General features: G+C 44.5%; 1 protein-coding gene across 6 annotated transcripts in view; it reads right to left on the bottom strand.

Annotated features, from left to right (window-relative positions):
- Nucleotides 1-13,875, bottom strand: part of DBF4 (DBF4 zinc finger) — a 59,743-nt gene that overhangs the window by 25,823 nt on the left and 20,045 nt on the right. For all 6 annotated transcript variants that reach the window (XM_030550484.1, XM_030550487.1, XM_030550489.1 and 3 more), the window contains 6 exons: nt 13,537-13,731; nt 10,409-10,459; nt 9,769-9,838; nt 9,524-9,600; nt 7,866-7,893; nt 7,535-7,577 (listed from right to left, as the gene is read on the bottom strand). In XM_030550484.1, the coding sequence (XP_030406344.1) occupies nt 7,535-7,577; nt 7,866-7,893; nt 9,524-9,600; nt 9,769-9,838; nt 10,409-10,459; nt 13,537-13,731 (464 nt within the window). The remainder of the gene's footprint in view (nt 1-7,534; nt 7,578-7,865; nt 7,894-9,523; nt 9,601-9,768; nt 9,839-10,408; nt 10,460-13,536; nt 13,732-13,875) is intronic.

The raw sequence follows: 13,875 nt of genomic DNA, 5'->3' as shown, positions 1-13,875 counted from the left end.
AAGAGGTCTATCTGGGGAAAGCTCCACTTCCGGAATATTGAAAGGAGGCTGTCCGGACGGATGGACCACTCGTGGGACAGGAAGGACCTGCTCAGGTGGTCCGCTAGAGAGTTCCGGACTCCCAGGAGAAAGGAGGCTACCAGGTCTATTGAGTGGGCTATGCAGAAGTCCCACAGTCGCATCACCTCTCGACAAAGGGGGGAAGATCGTGTCCCTCCCTGCTTGTTTATGTAATACATGGCCGTTGTGTTGTCTGTGAAAACTGCAACACAACGGCCCTGTAAGTGATGCTGGAAGGTCTGGCACGCCGTTGGACCGCTCTCAGTTTGCGGACATTGATGTGAAGCGCCAGCTCCTGAAAAGACCAAAGACCCTGGGTGCGGAGGTGCCCTAAGTGAGCACCCCAGCCGAGAGAAGAAGCGTCTGTTGTCAGAGACACCGAGGGCTGTGGCGGATGGAACGGACGACCGGCACACACCAGGGAGGGCGTCAGCCACCAGTCAAGGGAGCCCAGAACGCTTGGTGGAACCGTGATTATCATGTCTATGGCATCCCTGCATGGACGGTAGACTGAGGCGAGCCAAGTCTGGAGACGATGCATGCGGAGTCTCGCGTGCTTCGTAATGAAGGTGCACGCAGCCATGTGACCGAGGAGGCCAAGGCAGGTGCGGACAGAAGTTGTTGGGAAGCTTTTCAGTCGCTGTATAAGCGAGACTATAGTTTGAAAGTGCTGTGGGGGCAAGCTGGCCAATGCACGATTGGAGTCCAGCATGGCCCCTATGAATTCTATCCTCTGTGTAGGTAGCAGAACGGATTTGTCCAGGTTGATAATCAGGCCTAGACGGGTGAATAGGCCCTTGATGACATTTATATGAACGGTGACCTGAGCCTCGGAGGTCCCTCAAATAAGCCAGTCATCGAGTTATGGGAAGACGTGTATTTGACGACGGCGGAGGGAGGCGGCGACTACTGCCATACACTTCATGAATACCCGAGGGGCCGAAGAGAGGCCAAAGGGGAGGACTGCAAATTGGTAATGTTGACGATTTACCACAAAGTGTAGGTACTTTCTGTGCGGAGGGTAAATCGCGATGTGGAAATATGCGTCCTTCATGTTGAGAGCAGCGTACCAATCTCCGGGATCCAGGGAAGAGATGATGGTCCCCAGGGACACCATGCGGAACTTGAACTTTCTCATGAATTTGTTCAGTCCTCGCAGGTCCAGGATAGGCCGGAGGCCCCCTTTTGCCTTGGGAATTAGGAAATATCTGGAATAGAACCCCTTGCCCCTTAATTCCTCCGGAACCTCCTCTATAGCTCCCATCGCAAGGAGCCTCGAAACCTCCTGCAGAAGGAGTTGCTCGTGAGAAGGGTCCCTGAAGAGGGACGAGGAAGGAGGGTGGAGAGGAGGGGTTGAAATAAACTGAAGGCAGTAGCCAGACTCCACCGTGTGGCAGACCCAACGGTCCAAAGTCAGCTGGGACCAAGCAGGGAGGAATGCGGCAAGGCGGTTGGCAAACTGAAAGGGATCCTGGGCGGTCATTGGTACAGTGCTCTTGGGCGCACCCTCAAAAGTTTGGCTTCGGTCCCGCTGGTGGCTTGGTGGGACCGACCTTGTTACCCCCTTGAGGTCCAGACAGTCGTCTGCGAGAGGTACGACCTCGCCTTCTGGTGAAGTCTTGCCTTGGCGGAGGTGGGGGGTAGGAGCGCTGAGGCTGCGACCGGAAAGATCGTCTCCGAGTCTGTGGCGTATGCATTCCCAGCGAACGCATGATTACGCGATAGTCCTTCAGACTCTGTAGGCGAGGGTCCGTCTTCTGGGAGAAGAGGCCCTGGCCATCAAAGGCTAGGTCCTGTATCGTGTACTGGAGCTCAGGTGGCAGGCCTGACACTTGCAGCCATGATATACGCCACTTGGCAATCCCAGAGGCGACGGGTCTAGCTGCCGAATCGGCGGCATCCATCGAGGCCTGGAGGGAGGTCCGCGCAACTTTTTTCCCTTCCTCCAGGAGAGCTGTGAATTCTTGGCGGGAGTCCTGCGGGACAAGCTCTACAAACTTCCCTACTGCCTCCCAGGTGTTATAACTGTACCTACTCAGGAGGGCTTGCTGGTTTGCCACCCTGAGCTGGAGGCCTCCCGCGGAATAGATCTTTCTCCCCAACAAATCCATTCGCCTGGCCTCCCTTGATTTAGGAGCAGGGGCTTGCTGGCCATGGCACTCCCGTTCATTGACGGATTGAACAACCAATGAACAAGGAGGGGGATGTACATACAGGTACTCGTACCCCTTGGAGGGCACCATGTATTTACGTTCAACCCCTCTGGCTGTGGGCAGTATGGATGCCGGGGATTGCCAGATGGTATCTGCTCTAGCCTGTATCGAGCGGATGAAGGGGAGGGCCACCCTGGTTGGAGCCTCCACCGAAAGTATACTGACAACCGGGTCGTCCACCTCAGGAATTTCCTCTACAGGCAAGTTGATATTGAGGGCGACGCGGCGCAGAAGGTCTTGGTGTGACCTGAGGTCGATTGGGGGCGGTCCAGATGCAGACGTCCCCGCCACCACTTCATCCGGGGAGGAAGAGGATGAAACCCCGGGAACCAGTGGGTCTTGGATTGACTCCTGGTCTTGGGGGATGACCTGAGGTGGCGGATCTTGAGGGTCTGGCACGTGTGTTGGAGATTCTTCCGTACTCGGTGGGGGAGGTCTGCTCATTGTGGTCTCTGGCGCCCGATGTTCAGAAGGGCCAGAGTGCAATGGTATATGCGGATCACCTTGGGTTTGGTGGTAGGCCCAAGGTGTCCAAAAGGACCACTGATGAGGTCCCTGGTGGTTATCCAAATCCCCATATGATGCAGCTTCTGCATGGAAGGAGATCGACGGATGACGAGACGGCCACGGGGGAGCGGAGACCGTTTGATGTAGGTCTCTTTGTCCACTCGAACTGTCCCTATGCGGTGCCGGAGAATGATACCGAGAGTCATGACGGTGCCAGGAGTGGGACCAGGACCCGCAACCAGCGCGGTGCTGGGAGGTCGACCGGTGCCTGGAATTGCCGTGCTGAGATCGGCTGCGAGAAGTCCGGTGCCACGAGTGGTGCCGAGATCTGGAGCGGTGCTGGCAGTATCTGGACGGCGACCGGTACCTCGAGCGGTGCCGCGAATAAGACCAGTACTTCGATGGGGAATGGTACTGGGACCGCGAGCGGCCGTAGGACCGATGGCGGGACTGGGAATGCCTGCGGGACCTGGATCGGGACCGGCAACGTTCTGTGGTACCGGGTGAAGAAGGTCTCATGAGGGCCGGCTTGCCTATAGACTGAGGAACCCGCACCGGCGGCGCCGGGGTTGAGGCAGCTCAGGCTCCGTAAAGGCAATCAAGTCCCTTGCCATGGAAAACGTCTCCAGAGTGGAGGGCACGACAAGCTCAACCACGGCGCGTGCCGGGGAGCTGGTGAGCACCGGACTCGACGGCTCCAGCGAGGCCGGAATCAACGGTGCAGAGGACGTCGGTGCCATGGCAGTTGACGGTGCTGGGCGCTCCGACTTGGCTAAGCGCTCAGACTGCGGTGTAAATATAGCAGCCGCAGGAGGCTTGTGCTTCTTGCTCTGTAGTGAGAGTGAACAGTGCCGGGTAGAAGCTTGAGCCGGTGATGGCTGATGTCGAGGAGCCTTCGCTGTTGGAGTGCGCTCCGGTGCCAAGGAGGCACTTGCTCCCGGTGCCGCCGACGGTGCAGAGGACTGGGGAGTCAACGCTGCCTCCATCAGCAGTTGTTTTAGGCGAATGCCCCGTTCTTTTTTAGTCCGGGGCTTGAACGCCTTACAGATACGGCACTTGTCCGTCAGGTGGGATTCACCCAGGCACTTACGACAGGAGTCGTGAGGGTCTCCTGTGGGCATCGGCCTATGACAGGCTGAGCACGGTTTGAAGCCCGGTGAACTGGGCATGGGCCCCGGTACCAGAGGAGGGAAAAGGGGCTAGACCCCGATCCCTCTTAACTATCTACAATAACTACTACAGAACTAACAACTAAACACTAACTAACTATATACACAAATACAACAGAAATGAGCAAATCGCTAGGGTGGTGGAGATCAGCTAAGCTGCGCTCCATTGTTCCAACGACCAATACGGGCGGTAAGAAGGAACTGGAGCGCAGCCGGCAGGGGTATATATCCGGCACCATAGTGCCACCACTCCAGGGGGTGCCATGCCAGCCCACCGAGTGTTGCTAGGGTAAAAATCTCCAATGAACGTGCACACGGCACGCGTACACCTAACTGGAATGGATATGAGCAAGCACTCGAAGAAGAAACTGAATACACAGTTCATAACATAAAGAGAGGGAAGAGTCCGGGAGTGGACAATATTCGGCCAGAATATCTGAAAGCAGGGGAAGACACTCTCTTCAAAGCATTGGCGCAATGGTTCACCATCCACATCAATAGCAGGCATGTTCCAGATCTATGGAAGAAATCAAAAACAATACTATTGATGAAGAAAGGCGATCCAGAAGAACTGAGCAACTACCATCTGATCATACTCCTCTCACAAGTGTATAAAGTCTTCACCCACATCATACTCAATCGGATTAAGAAGGATTTTGAAATGCACAAAAGCAGAGAACAAGCTGTTTTCGACTCAGGATATGCGACAATTCATCACATCCACTCAGTTCGGCAGCTCATTGAAAAATGCAAAGAATACAAAGTACCATTGTGTATTGCATTTGTCGGCTACAAAAAGACAGACTCGGTGGAGATTAACACTGTACTCAATGCGCTCAATGAAACTGGAATCGATCCGAGGTACACTGACCTGCTGAAATTAATCGCAATTGCTTGACAGAGATAACATTATTCATCGTACCCTGCATTATTACTATACACAGAGGAGTCGGACAAGTTGACACAATCTCACCGAAGCTGTTTGCAGCAGTACCGGAGTCGCTGTTCAAGAAATTGACCTGGGAAGAAGGAATCAGAAGTGACGGAGAACAGTTAACACATATCTTCTCTTCGCTGATGACTGCATAATATTGGCAAAGGAGACAGTAGAACTGGAGATCAACTTGCAGTAACTGCAAACACTTTCACATGATATTGGGTTGAAAGTGAGCACGTCAAAGATGAAGTGGATGCAGAATGAGCATTGTGCAGAAGGAATCATCACTGTAAATGGGAAAGAAATCAAGGAGGTTGACAAATATATTTACCTGGGTCAGCAAATGAGCAGAGACAACTCATTCGAAGGGGAATGCAGTAGGAGGTGAAAGGCAGGGTGGGCAAGCTTCAACAAAATAAAGATGTCTCTAATGGATAATGAACTGCCTGTGAAGAAAAGCAAGAACTGTTTAACTCCACTGTTCTGCCAGCAATGATATACGGGACAGACAGCTGGTCAATGACAAAAGTGGAGGAAGAAAAACTTGCTGCCACCCAGAAAGCAATGGAAAGGAATGTGTAAGATATTGCTCTGTGATCATATATCGAATGAGGAGATTAGAAGGTGTACAGAGGCGACCGATGTAATGCAGGCAATGTATGATGCAAAGTGAAGATGCGTAGGTCGTGTAGTCTGCAGGCACGAAAATAGGTGGACCGCTCACATTAGTGACTGGATCCCTAGAGACCACAAGCAACTGCTGGGCAGAACAAAAATACGCTGGATAAAACTCTTCGGCCAGAAATGGAAAGAATGTGCTCGCAACAAAATAGAATGTGGCGTCGACTTGTGTTTGTGGAGGGATGGACGGGAGGACAAGGTAGACAAAGGTGATGATCACCCTGAATCAGTGGAGCCAAAATACTTGTTGATTTGCACTTTAACTTTGTTTCCTGTTTGTTTGCATGCAATACATTTCTTTTTAAACTTAAGATCACTGAGATCCATTCTAGTCAGTAATCTATGCCAGCAATCTTTTGAACTACCAAAAGCACATTCAAAGTCATCCTGCATTTGCTGTGTCAGTGGTTGAAACTTTCTTCACTGCTCTTGAGTTGGCCAGCGTACAGCTTCATGAGCCAGGGAGCAAGGGGTAGGCTGGGTCCCCCAAAATCACTGTTGGCATTTCATCACCACCAGTGGAAATGTGCCAGTCAGGGAAGAATGTCCCATCTTGCAGTTTCTGGAAAAGTCCTGCGTTGAAAAGATATATGCGCCACATGCTTTCCCTGTCCAGCCCACACCGACGTCATTGAAGAGTTCCAGATAATCCACTCCACCAGGGCTGGCATAATCATGGAAAAGTACCTCTTTTAGTTTATGTATTCATTGGCCAGGTAGGGTGGTGCCAGAAAAGGAATATGCATCCCATCTATGGCAGCACCTTAGTTCAGGAATTCCATTGCTTCAAATCCACCTACTACTTCCTGCACATATCCTGTGCAGTGAGATATACTTATTGGCCTTGCACTCTTGGATGACAATGGACCCCACTGGATTTACCAACTCTGAACTGACTGGCCACTGATTGATAGAAATCTGATATTGCAAACTTCCAGAGTGAAACTGCCTCTTGCTTTTCCACTATCAATGCAACTCTCATTCTGATATGTCTGCACTGGAGGGTTGGGGCAAATCAGCACACAGATCCAGGAACATAGCTTATTGAATTCGAAAGTTCTGCAGCTACTGCTCATTATCCCAAATCTGCATTATGATATGATCCCAACATTCAGTGCTCGTTTCTCAGGCCCAGAAGCACCATCCACCAGGTGGAGTTGCTCCATGAATGTCAGAAACAACCTGACATTTTTATTCTGTGTCCATTATTACCCATTCATCATCCTTGAACACTTCCTTTTCCTCACAATACCACCAGTTATAGTAATATTAATTGAAGTTCCACAAATACAAAAGAATGGTGGATCCTCTAATTAGTAATGGTTATTCGAATTGTGCTGAGCTGTGCAGGGTCCAGGCTTCTATCAGAGAGATGGTAGAGATTGAAAAGGACAGGCAGGATTTGGGAATTTTAAAAATGATGCAAAAACAATGGGACGGAAAAAGTTGCACTGGGGGAACTTGCCCCTAGTTCCCAGAAATCCCTGGGCAAATTGCTGGTATCCAGCTACGCAGTGAAAATGTCCCACGAGGCACTGATCTGGTTGGTGGCACAGGACAATGGGATAACCTGTCCTAGGTAAACTGCATTTACTACTGATGCAACCACTTGTGGTGAGGATGCGCAGTGCTGACACAAACAGCTATGTATGCACACCCAAGCGATATACAAAAGTTGGTGGAGGTAAGATGATGTAACTTATGTTGACCAAATTTTGTAATGTAGATACAGCCTGTGATGCATTATCACTAGTTCACTGAATAAATATGCACTTCCAATCAAAGACTTTGGGTTCTCCTAGAGGTTGATTATACCACCACAGCCTCTTAACTGAAGTCAATGAGTTCAAGGAGCAGTAATCCAATCAGTCATCCAGAAAGACTATCATGTGTATTTAAATGATTCAGTTTGTTGAGCATATTAGAGAGTAAAACAGCAATCCCTCCCATCCAGAAAGAGCACTTACCAGCTTCTGTCTTCCACCTTCACAAATGGATTTTTCAACCGACCTGCTCAACAGAAATAAATAAATAAAATAAATCACAATATATTTTCCCCCACCCAACAATAAACTTATTGTTTATTATAACAATAAATTACTTGTACAGACACACATCCAGCTGATTTTTTTTTTCAATATCTGCCCATAAACTTATCATTACCATGCGATATTTTTGTACACTTTTCTCAGGCCAACTAGATTAAGAGTATGCCAAAGATGCTCTCTCAGACAAACAATGCATTTTTCAGTATTGACAAAACAAGACAACAACCTCAACAAGTGTCAAAATACTTACTTTTCGATTTCTGATCACATCGTTTCCCCTAGTTAAAAGAAAAAAGTTTGAATATTGTTTCTATTTAGCTTCAACATTTAGAGGAAGATTTCTAAAACTGTGTGTGCACGTTTGTGTGAAATCATGATTAACTGATATGCAACTTAGGCACATGAATATTCTGAAAATCTGTCATGTCTATTTCTCAAAGAAATATTGCAGCTTTGGCAAAATTCTACTATTCAAGAGTAATTTTTTAACAAATGAATAAAATTTCAGTCTTTCCTCATAACCATCATGGTAAAAACCTATGTGAAAACTGGCTGATGGATATCCATTGTATTTTTGCAATACTGTTTTATTATAAACGGAGATAACAGGTAAAAATGCTGTTAAAAATTGTAGGAGGAAACTTTATTGGTTTCATAACATTTATGGCTCCTTGCATAAAAATGTTACTAATTTACGTGACTAAAAGTGACAGTTATTCCATGTTATTTTAGCAAATCAGGGCTGTACTACAGGAAATATTTACGAATTTCAAAATATTAAGTCCTTGCATTTATTGGATAAAAACCAGATACTCAGATTCCCTAACATCTTCAAGTTGTAGCTCTACTTAAGACTACCTGGAATGTGGCAAGATACTGAGTCAACATTACATTTTGTATTACTGAAAAATATCAGGCCATTACGGGACCGGGAAAGGAAAATTGATACACTCATGAGATTCAGCAAAGGCTTCCAAGTGGTTCCAAAAAGTTAATTTGTACTGAATTCCAGGGCAGCATGTACACTATTATCTGCTATTTACATACTACAGATCAGGTGGACTGGGCATCCGTAAAAATTCACTGCCTTAATTAAAAATATAAAGCTACCAGCAAAAAAACAGTTGCCTAAATAGAGTTACACAGATCATAAGCCAGGAACTGGGGGACCAATAAAAAATTATATGCTGGCTCTACACCACACTTGGAGTAGCTTGAAGACACTGTACTCCAGTGAAAAGACTGGGAACCAGGAGCCTTTCACTATGCAATCTGGGAAGAGTCACACTCTGTAGGCCAAATTTTTCTATGGAGTGTCATCACTTTGATCTTTACGGCTTATCTCGTCCTAGAAAGAAAACCCAATTCAACTGGGATCCTTCAGTGGCATAAAAGTTGAGGGTCTTGCACATCCATTGCAGGGAAAAGATGGCCATGGTTGGTATACCCTTAAGGCATGACAATATCCCAATTTTCTGGCTTATGAGACCCTTAGTAAATGGAGTAAGTTAGAGCAGTCCCCACTCTACTCTAGCTTGGTGCACAGGGAATGGCCCTTTCAGAAACTTTATAGCTACTGGCTCCTAGCCCTCCTTTTTTCAGAGTGGTGAACTAGAGAGACTAAGGATATTATTAAAAAAAATTAAGGATATTACAAATTTATCTTAAAAAAATGATGCTTGTCAAACATAGCAAGCATTTCCCTTCTGATTTTTAAACTGATTTAGTTTAAAAAAATTACTGAGGGCCCAAAAGACATATCAGTTATCAGAAATTTAATACATAAACTCTTACTCACGAGTTTATTTAAATAAAATCAACCAGCATCTTGGGAGGAACTATTTAACTCACGTACAATATTTGTCATTGCTAATAATTATTTCATTAAGTTAGAAAGGACTCACTTACCACATCTTTAATTGAAATGCTTGTTTTCTTGATCAGGTAGAGCTCCTTTTTCTTTTGCTCAAGATAATTTTTAATATCTTTCAAAAATGGAGAGAATTTATATTTAGCCAAACTGCTTTTTTTAATGCTTGAAATTATTTGTTGTTCTTAATAATACTTTTGAAAAATAGCAAATCTTGTCAGTGATTTAATTAAAATATATTTCACATGTTTTGATTAAAAGTTTATAAAACAAATATATTTACCATCAACATGAAGTATTTTCACTCCCCAACTCAAGGCATTGGATAGTATACTACCTGAAGGGATTAATTCCTGCAAACAGTAAGCATTATTAATATTTAATAAAAGCAATCCCTTTAAAGATTTGATGTAAAGCAAGACATGGTCTTTTCCCGCAGTTTCCTGCCAAAAGATAAGGATGACTTTCACTTGCCTCAACTGCCTTCACAATCATGTAACAGCATCTTTCCACCCAGAAGACATTTGGCTTCCATAAAGCCCATGTTGTTCACATTGTTATATCTACTGGGAATCCTGAAACTGCTGAATTTATTCATATGTATCTACAATTTCTGTGTGTACTAACTACAGGAAACGCATAGACCTTGATAAAATATCAATTATTAGTCATAAACCTTTAAAAACAGATCTTTTCTCTCCTTCCCGAAGTCTCCAGGAAATAAATGGAAAAACAGGTGAGTCTCGCAACAAGTCTTGAAGGTACAGTGTGTTGGTGAGAAACAGCACAGCACATCTGGCTGTACTTCCCATCAGCGTATTTTCCCTTAGATCACTCTACTTCTGCTGATGTTCACTACCATTCAGAATAGTGAGAGAGTAATATTCTTTACTAAATCCAAATTTACGGACTGCTCAGCTTACCTGTTCTTTGATAGCTTTTTCCACTAAAGATTTTCCTCTACTCAAACGTATCTAAAATTAAAAGAAACTTTGCTTATTGTATGCAACACATTAGTGCTCATTTCAGACAGTGAAACATAAGAGGAGTTATCTTTTTATGTTAAAAATTAGCTTTTTGTACAAATTGAAGTTAAAGCTTGTGGTCAAATACCTCTATTAAACCAACAAAATACTGTATATTATAACCATCATGTGTTAATCTGCATTATTTAACATGCTATCATTTTCTATCAATTTTCATTCATCAATCAGATGCTGAAAATGAGCACTCTTTTTGCTGTTGGGATCTATATAGCTAAAAGCTCAGTATTTTCACTGTTAATGGTTTGCAATATTGAAAGACCACTTTCATGAGAATTACTAGCAATATGTTTTAAGGAACAAAATTTGGCACAGGACCATCTCAACAGCCTGGGTGAAATTCTAGAGAAGGTATTGCCATATTAGCCCTCTACTGGCAAGGACTGATATCACTTTATGAACACTCATATATTTCAGATGCCGAACATTCTAAGTCATCTCCAAGCAGGAGGGGGACATAGTAAAGAATTAACCTCATCCTATAGGTCAAATATGATTTTGAAAATCCTGAATTTATGAATGTTTTCATGGCCACAGTTCCTCAGTGTTAGGACTGTGAAATTTCTTTGATTTCTGGATTTTTTTGGGACGATCAATTACAGAAAATAATCAGCAAATACTGAAAACACAAACATGTGGTCAATCAGTGTTACCAGTTTTCATGTCCTCTATCAGAACCAGCAAAGTTTAACAATAGTCTTTGCCTAAGCTTCCAGTACGGTTTACTGCAAAGAAAGATTTCATAATGCATATCAATGTGCAACTGCATGATAAGGGATATCCTTCAACAGATATTCAATGAAATTATGATATTCAGCTATTGGCATAATACATTTCAAATACTTAACAGAAGCTAAACACCAGAGAGAAAGTACTCCCCCAGCCAACTGTAGGATAACCAGCTTTTCATGTCTGAATCCTCCTTAGCTGTGAAGTCCCACTCCTACCCTGACCGCTCCCACTGCAGGACTTCCAACTCCCCTAATGTATGACCACATTTCTTAGTAACGAACAGAGACTTAGGAAGGTAGTGATGCTGGGTAACCTGTTACACACACACACACACACACACACAATTAAGTGTCCCCTTCTACAGAGAATGACCATATTAGAAAGTACTGCAACCTGGCTTGTGTATCCTAGCTAGTGCAGGGTGAACTTTCCTGGACTAAGTTTATTTGTTGAAAAATGTAGTTTTGGTTGATCCAAAACTATTTGTGAATTTGATAGAAATTTCCCAAATAGTTTTGCCCCAAAGCAGATCAAAGCATTAGAGCAGGGATCTCTCACCACACAGGCAAGTGCCCAAACCACCAGGATATAGAGTAGTTCTCTCTGGCCTAATGACTATTCAAGTATTTTTTATGAAGTGGAACAATGCCAACAGGAGACAATGAGAAAGAACCCCTGCAGACTACTTGACAGCCCAGGGATTAGCACACTCTCCTGCAACATGAGAGATCCAAGTTCAAATTCCTTCTCTGCTTCACTTGTGGGGAACTGAACCCAGGTCTCCCACATCCCAGATAAGTGTACTAACCACTGGACTAAACATTACAAGGTGGGCCGCTTCACATTGTTAATCTAGACCAGTGGTCCCCAACCTTTTTGTGACCAGTAGCACATTCATGTTTTCAGAAGACTGTGGCGGGCACCAACAATTTTTCAAGGCTTATTTTGTATTTGTACATTAAATAATACAAAAAAAATTTTAATATTACATAATATATGAATCCAGAGAGAAGCCGGAGAAAAGCCACGAGGACAGAGAACACCGGTGCCTGCAGCCCTGGAGCACTCTGTGCCCAGCAGGCGGGGGGCCCCAGATTCTCTTCTCTGCTGGGCACTAGGTGCGCCCCGCACCTGCTGGGAACAGAGAACACTGCGCCCGCAGCCTGAGTTCTCTGTCCCCGACAGATCCCCTGTTGGGCACTAGGCAGGCGCACATAAATGCCCCAGCGGGCGCCATGGCACCTGCAGGCACCACATTGGGGACCACTGATCTAGACCTTTATTTCATTTACTTGTATGCGAAAATGTGACCCAAAACAAAATGGTTAGTTTTGGGTCAAATAAAACATTTTGTTCAATTTGAAATGAAACGTCAACTTTTTTCAATTCAGTGATATTTTCTGGAATTTTAGGATTGGTTTGAGCTAATTTCTTTTTCAGATTTTTCACAGCTGCCAGAAAACTCTGTTTTTCACCCTCCACCGGTCATAATCCTATTCCTAAACAGGGATCAGACATGATATGCCCACCTAGTTTTTAACTGTGTCACATGTGGACATGAGACTTGCTCAGTCAACCGTGTTACAAACTTGGTGGAAATCAGTGCAGTTCTCAGGGAAAGGGTCTGAGGACTATTAAAGTCATTCTGTAGCAAAAGACATTTGACCACTGATTTACAATATTTGATTTGTGTGCTTATTTCCTAGATGATAATACAGCTACAAAAATCTTCTGTCTACTAGTGTTGATAAGATAGTGAAAGTGGGTTGACTGTATCACACAAAATCTTTCCACTAGCAAAATCATGTAGAATGATGTTAAAAAGGCTCTACATATGTAGCTGCAATTCCTGGCTTTCTAAAGAATGCTGGCAAATGTCACTGCAGGTCTTGTTCACATTAGGAATCAAACTGTGTTCTGAACCATTTTAAATTACACTGTTTCAAAGTTGTTAATGATATTGCTGGTTAAGCAGTCTGCCACTCTATGCTAGAAAACAGTTTTCAAAAATTTGGTTTAAACGTGTTTGGCTTCAGTAAGGAAAGAGCCAATATTTGAACTTTATTTTGAGGAAACATACTCTAGCTTAGGCAGGTTAAGCCATATTTAACTATCAGTTAGTTTTAAATTGGTTCAAACTATGTTTGTTATGTTGAAACAAGTCAATCTCAGCTCCGCAGTTTACACAGCCTTTAGAAAACAAAATGAGGGACAATCATATGAGCAGGTAGGGTAGGATGCACATGGATTTACAACATTTTTCTCAAGAAACTTACTGTATCCACCATCTTAAATGAATTTCCATCATGTCGATCTCTTCTGCTACTGGGATGAGGTGAACTATTTCCGCCCGTATGTGCAGATCCTGGACTTGGGACTGGGGAAATTTGTCCAAGAACCTGAGCAAATTTTGCTTCCTTTTTATTAGAAATAAGATAGCTGATATCTTTGCTAAGAAATCCCTCCACTCTCTAAATTTAAAAGAAAAAAGTAGTAATTATCTCAATCATATGCTCTTCAATTTATTTAACCAACCAAGAAACAATAAAATATCCTTACATTTGTTAAGTGCAGTTTAGAAAATGCTGCATTAACAGCGAAATTAGTGGGCAGTA

Source organism: Gopherus evgoodei, chromosome 2 (assembly GCF_007399415.2).
Source record: "Gopherus evgoodei ecotype Sinaloan lineage chromosome 2, rGopEvg1_v1.p, whole genome shotgun sequence".
In the NCBI taxonomy this organism is placed as follows: Eukaryota; Metazoa; Chordata; order Testudines; family Testudinidae; genus Gopherus; species Gopherus evgoodei.
Note: the sequence above shows the minus strand (reverse complement) of the source record. Positions and strands in the feature narration are given on the sequence as shown.